Raw genomic sequence first — 7,150 nt, forward strand, 5'->3', positions numbered from 1 at the left:
TGCCTTGGATGGTGTGGAAATAGAAGGTGGTTCGGGGGAGAGGGATAGGGGATGTAAGGAGGGAGGACAGGGGAATCTGTGGTTAACAAGTAGAATGAATAGAAAATCTATTAATCAAAAAAGAAGAAACGTTTTAACAAAGAATAAATATGGATATGTAGGATACAGTATGGATGGCATATGCTCTAGTACAATAAGGGAACACATGATTACCTAAGGCAGATGTAAATATTTATAGGATTACTGGAGTTCTTTTTCATTCTGCTCTCTCTCATTTGTTTATTTCTCTTCTTTCTATCTTAGGGTGCAGATACATAGTTGTGAGACTGGGTCTCCTTATCACAAGTTGGCCTGGATCCCACTCTTCAGCCTGACATGCCATTGATTACATTGCAGTTGTCTCTCTCAGTCTCCCCAGTGCTGGGATGAGTTTAGTGAGTCAACATGTCTGGTTGGTGAGGAAGGATTTTCAAACAACTTTTACTTAATATACTGTGTACAGCTGCTAGAGAAGCTGTCTTCTGTGTGTGTCATGTTGACTGTGGTTTTCAGCAGTTGAAGAGCACAGAGCAGGGATCCTTAGGATCCCTAAAGAGCAACAGGAAGGGGGAAACAGTGGGGAAGGCTGCAGTCAAAACTTCATTTACATGCCTCAGCCAGACACGATAGTCTGTTAAAAAAGTGTGAAAGATTATACAAATAAAATTTAAGAGGTACAAGCCAACAAATGTGACCACCAGCATCAGGACAGTTTGGGCTGCTCTGGTCTCAGCATGGCCTCTCTGGTTCTTATTGGGAGTGAGGATGTGCTGTGTTCGCTGGTGATGTCTATGGAGGAGAAGCACCATGGAGACACTGGTGCAGACCATGATGCTGATGAATGTGGCATCGTGGGAAAAACGCAAGATAGCCATGCCTACACTGAATCCAGATGTGGAGCAGACCCACTTGCTGTTATTGTTGGTGCCATTGTCTGTGCTCTGTGGACCACTGACTTTCATTGGAATGTAGGCATTATTTAAGGCACTCAAAAACCAACAACTGTAACAAGAATAACTCAGGACATTGGGGGTTCTTCCTTGGAACATCAGCCTACCCCAATGACCAAGAACAAGAGTGACAAACTGATGGATACTAAGGACACAGGTGGAGCACATGTTTGTGCCTCGAGCCACCATGCGAATGAAGAACACAATTTTGCATTGCAGGTTAGTTGGAGGTTTCCTTGGAACAAAAACCATCACGTTATCTGGAAATGCAATGAGAAGGAGAATGAAGACATTGGCCACAGCCAAGTTGGCAACAATGACCTGTGTGGGCCTCAGTCGAGAGTTAGTAAAGATTGGAGAGAAATTGTGGACAAACAGAAGAATGTTGGCCAGAATTCCAGTCCCAACCTGGAAAATTAGGAGTGTCTGGAGAGCCAATTCCTCAGTGGCTTTTTGAGCTTTATTCTGATAGGTCATGGAGAGGACTTCTGTGCAGACTGGAGTGATGACCAGGAGGAACACTGCTGTCTTCAAGACACTTCTCAATCTCTTTACCTCTATGAAGGGAGACAAAATTATTTCACAGTATAGGAGCTTGGTCTAGAGAACATTGCATAGGCAACACACACTATTATTTTGTAGGTCATGTACTATCCAGTGTCTGATGATGGAGGTATTTTAGTGAAACAACTACATCATTCTTGCTCAATCTGACACCCATGATAAAACAGTATGGCATATAAACATATGACCAGATCCTGGTCCCACTGCCTGGGTGCCTGTCAAACAGTTCAAGCTATTCAGTTGTCTCACTTATCCAGAGGGCTTGATCCAGTCAGGGTTCCTCAGCTATTGGTTCGTAGTCCATGTGTTTCCACTAGTTTGGCTATCTGTCCCTGTGCTTTTTCCAATCTTGATCTCTCCTTACTGCATGAGCTGGCTGTTTGGAACCCGGGGCCTATGCAGGGACACTTTGCTCACCCTGAGAGGAGGAGACTGGACCTGCCTGGACAGAATCTACCTGGTTGAGGTGAATCCCCAGGCGAGTCCTTGCCCTGGAGGATATGGGACTGATGGGGGGCCTGGGGGACAGGAGGAGGGAGGACAGGGAAATCCATGGATGATATGTAAAATTAAATCAAATTATAAAATTTCAAAATGAGAAAAAAATAACCATATTAACAGTGAGCATGGGAGCACATTTTTTTTATATTTCAAATGTAACTTCTTCCCTCAATGATAAAAAGTTTTAAGAAACAAAAATTGGAGGTTGGAGAGATGGCTGTTCAGAAGACTCATGTTCAAATCCAGCACCCACATGGTCATTTACATCCATCTGTAACATCAGTTCTCCAAACTGAATGCCTTCTCATGGCTGTTGTGGCACTGCACAAATGTGGTTTCAGACATACAGGCAGTTAAACACTAGATGCATAAATGAAAATACTATGTTTTAAAATGACAAGAATTTAAACATATAATTCATAAAATCATGTAAGTAAACTAAGGAGCAAGAAACCAATCAGTTCTTGAGAAAATTTTAGACTGATCATCAAAATGATAAAATACAAAATATTTCAATAAACTAACCAGTTCTCTGATCACAACTGTGAACCTCAATTTATACACATATATCCTTTTATGCATAAGCAACCATGAAAGTTCTATAAGGGAACAGCTTCAGCAGATAAACACCTTGTATGAAGTGACTGGATACAGGACTAACTCAGAAAAACCAGTAGCCCTCCTATATACAAATGATAAATGGGTTGAGAAACAAATCAAGAAAACCACACGCTTCACAATATCCACAAATAATTTAACATATCTTGGTGTAACTCTAACCAAGCAAGTGAAATATGACAAGAACTTCAAGTGTTTGAAGAAAGAAATTGGAGAAGATATCAGAAGATAGAAAGACCTCACATGCTTATGGATTGGTAGAATTAACATAGTAAAAAGGACCATCCTACCAAAAGCAGTATACAGATTCAATGCAATCTCCATTAAAATTCCAACACTATTCTTTAAGATCCTCAAAAAACAATGCTCAACTATATATGGAAATCCAAAAACCCAAGCTAGCTAAAAGAACCCTGTACAATAAAAGAACTTCTTGAGCAATCACCATCCCAGATTTCAAGCTGTACCAATAAATAATGGTAATAAAAACCACATTATTGACATAAAATCAGAAAGGTTGATCAATGGAATAAACACCCATAAATAAATCTAAACATTTATGGACACCTGATTTTTGACAATGAAGCCAAAATTATACAATGGAAGAAAAGGAAGAATCTTCAACAAATGGTGCTGGTCTAACTGAATATCTGTATGTAGAAGATTGCAAATAGATCCATATCTATCACCTTATACAAAACTCAAGTACAAGGGGATCAAAGACCTCAACAGAAATCCAGCTGCATAGAATTGGTAGAAGACATAGTAGGGAGTAGCCTTGAACAGATTGGCACAAGAGACCACTTCCTAAACATAACACCATTAGTGCAGCTTCTAAGATCAACAATTCATAAATGGGACCTCCCGAAACTAAAAGCTTCTGTAAGGCGAAGGAAACTGTCAACAGGTCAAACCAGCAGCCTTCAGAATGGGAAAGATCTTCTCCAACCCAGATCCCACAGTGGGCTGATTTCCAAAATATATAAAGAACTCCATTTACACCTACAAATGGAAAATTCCACAGGTACAATAATATTCCATTTATTCAGTTGTGTGCATCTTACCTATTTTAATGAGGAAGTATAAACTGGAGATATCACTGAGCCATCACCAGCTTCCATCTGCCACACCCAAAATGTGGTGATGCACCATAACATTTAAAACCATTTGCAAAGACAAAGTCTTTTGAAACTCATGTTTTTGAAATGTTGCTTTGAAACATCGTATTTAATCTGCAGCTGACTTCTTATATTGTTTTCCAGAGGAGCAGTCACTCTGCCTCCATCAGCTGAAAATCAGCCACCCTATACATAGATGTCACATTCAATGTCATTTTCAGATAAGTGCTAAGCTGTGAAACAGACATTTCCTTGAGATGAAGAAATCATTGACATAATTAGGTAAAAAGAGACAAAAAAGCAACTCTCCTAACCATTAATGTTGACTTCAGAAGAGCTGCTTTAGGGAGAAGAGAACATTAAGCAGACATCTACAGTTACAAGAATCCCCCCTGTCCAGCCACAGCAAGGATAGAGATGCTCACAGAGATGAAGGGCCCCTCAAGGCCAGCTCTAACTATTTCTCCATTTTAAGTTCTTTTCTTCCCTGAGACAATTCCAAGGAAATGCTTACCTCTCCAATAATTACCGTGGACAATTGTGCAGATGACTGAATGAACACAGATTACCAGTGCTCATAAAAGGACTGTTTACTAGACTAGCATCCCTCAGAGAGTGCATTACTTTGTCATCTGTGGTGTCAGTGACAGTGTTTGCATGGAGACTTTGGGATACCTCCAATGAAGGGGAAAAAAACATTGGTAATGAAGGCAAATCACAATTTTCACCTAGTTAATGATAATGTTTTTGACTTGGTTGGATTTTAAGGAATAGCTGTCAGAAGTTAGAGCAAGTTTTCCATGTTTCCTTTGGGAGAATCTAAGTTTGCAATCTGTGTTGTCATCAGATGTGGAAAGCTGCACTACAGGGTAGATCAAGGGGTTTGTTGAATGTATTTCCAATGGGGTTCATTGTGCAATACTGTTTCACACTTGAAAATAATGTTGGCATGAAGTCCTTCAGGAAGACCATCAACATGTCATCAGGAGTCTGTAATTTTCCCATCTATGGGCCAACCATTGTTGGAAAATAGCCATGAACTTGAGGTAAACCAGAACAGAGATGAGTCACACAGTGGCAGAGAGCCCTATGGTGGGGAGTGGGGCTAATGAACTAAATGAACTAAAACCATTATGGCAACCATGCATAGACCAAAGAAAGAAGGGTAATTCAGAGCAGCATGGCTGTGCACAGTAAGAGACTTGCGAGGCTATGAAAATAAAGGCCAGAAACGTACAGTATGTAATCATGGTGAAATTTTTTCAAACCTCTTCAGCGTGGATTAAAGTGAGCCAACCTTCTTAGGACTGGTTCTTCCTTCTCAGACATAATCTGCTAACCAATTGTTTGACCCATGTGATGTGAATGTTGACTCTCCAGTCAGGCCAGACATTCCACTGTCTTGAATACAATGAGTATTCCTTTAATTAACTTGAATGTCACTCTAATATATTTTCTAAAATGATTATTTTTTGATAATATTCTAGGAATTAGGAAAAGTATAATTAGAGTAATGATACAAAGTTTAAGACAATGATATATGTGGGGGTTCTCTCCCTCTTGGTCTTGGCTACAAGATAGAGGAAGAAAGAGGCAGATGGGGACACAAATATTTGGTGGCCCATGAGCATGAACATAGACAGTGCTTTGTGAGACAGATTTTGATGAATCAGCTCCTTTTTATTTATTTATTTATTAAATTATTTTTGTTTTTAAAGACAGGGTTTCTCTGTGTAGCTTTGAGCCTTTCCTAGATCTTGCTCTGTTGACAAGGCTGGCCTTGAACTCACAAAATCTGCCTGGCCCTGCCTCCTGAGTTCTGGGATTAAATGTGTGCACCACCATGGCCATGCTTCAGCTCCATTTTATTCCAAAGTATAAGGAATGTACAGATTTGGGGGCCTGGGGACAAACCTAATTTTCATTAAGAGGCACACTCCTATCACAAGTCTTAGTATACGGCAGTTGGGTTCTATAGCAGAGCCCATATAATAAATCTTCTAGTAGGAATCTGTGCCATGGGTCAAGCTAAAGAAGAATCAGGCATCTAGTTTTAGAGACAGCTTTTAGATCAGGTCATTCCTCCAGGCCCAGGGACATTCTCCAGATAAGGGTAGGTAGAGAGCAGGAAGTTCTGCAAGAGGGAGAGAGCTCCATTTTGCCAAGTTTATGGGAAAAGCTGCTGTACTTATGGCAGACTGGGACCTCAATCAGCCATCAATAGCTTCCAGCATCTCTCCCTATGTTTTTTTAATGGAGAGGTGTCATTGTAAACCTGTTTACAAAGTAAACCATAAGGAACCTGTTGACTGTCAGAAGCGTCCAGGGTCTGGTAGTGAACCATGAACTCATTGTTGATAATTTTAGCAATAGTGGTGATCTATCAGCAGAGGAAATAAATAAGGTTGGGGGCAAGCATCCACATAAAACATAGCCTAATCAGAGCTCTGATAAAAAGTACAAGCAAAAAAATGAGGGGGTATGAAATCAGCTAACTTACCCTGTTGCTGGAATTTAGAGAACAGGTCTAGTGAGTATTTTGATGGTGGTATCATTAGTTTAACATCTGACTTGTTTACACAGAAGCCACATTCTTCTCCCAATACCAAGCAAATCTCCCCATGTTCCGCAGTCATTTTATCTAGTGTTCTTCTATTGTGGAGCACAACCACGGCAGGACAGTTTATCTGTCTTTGGAGTGACTGGAGGATCTCAGCTGCAGAATTCATTGTCTGATCAAATCTGTGTCTGAATCTCCAGCCAAAGGATGTGTCTGGATGATGGCAGTTGTTGTTGCCCCATAAGATACAAAGGAGATGACAAGTCTCATTCCTATCCTGAAAGGAAGGAATAGCTCTTGTCTTTGGTTAACAACAGTGTTTCTTCTCCCTCCTCATGTATATAGACCTGTGGAATAACCACAACAGGGTTGTCTATGCAGGTGATTCTCTTTATACCAAGAAGAAGGGGAAGAGTGATGCATATCACCTGGGAAGGAGTGATGGTAGTGGGACATGGGTCCTGGGGTAAAGGAGAGAGTATTGACCAGCACAGCTGTCAGCAGAGGTCTGTTGCTGGATGCACTAGAGAAGCAGTTAGAGGCATCGGGGTGGGTGGTGAAAAGGAGAACGTTGACAACATATTGAACCAACTGTGACCAGAATGGACTGAGAATTGTGTGTTTCAGTTGGACTGAGTTGTGTCTCCTGATTAAGAATATTGTATGGGTATCATGGACCGGGAGACCCACACAAGCTGTTAAGAGATACATACATCAGCAAAACTGGTGGGATGTAGTTTTCTCACAACTCCTGTTCTTTACCTTTCATTCCAGGGGTCATCAAAGTAATGGTGAGATGG

The 7,150-nt window shown here is 40.8% G+C and overlaps 1 protein-coding gene across 1 annotated transcript; it reads right to left on the reverse strand.

The window, feature by feature from the left end:
* Nucleotides 1–548: 548 nt before the first annotated feature.
* On the reverse strand, nucleotides 549–1,496 carry LOC118591052 (vomeronasal type-1 receptor 4-like). The gene has a single exon (XM_036199076.1). It carries the CDS (start codon nucleotides 1,464–1,466, stop codon nucleotides 549–551), a length of 918 nt encoding a protein of 305 aa, XP_036054969.1. The 5' UTR covers nucleotides 1,467–1,496.
* Nucleotides 1,497–7,150: the final 5,654 nt, after the last annotated feature.

The sequence above is a fragment of the Onychomys torridus genome, chromosome 1 (genome assembly GCF_903995425.1).
Source record: "Onychomys torridus chromosome 1, mOncTor1.1, whole genome shotgun sequence".
Lineage (NCBI taxonomy): Eukaryota > Metazoa > Chordata > Mammalia > Rodentia > Cricetidae > Onychomys > Onychomys torridus.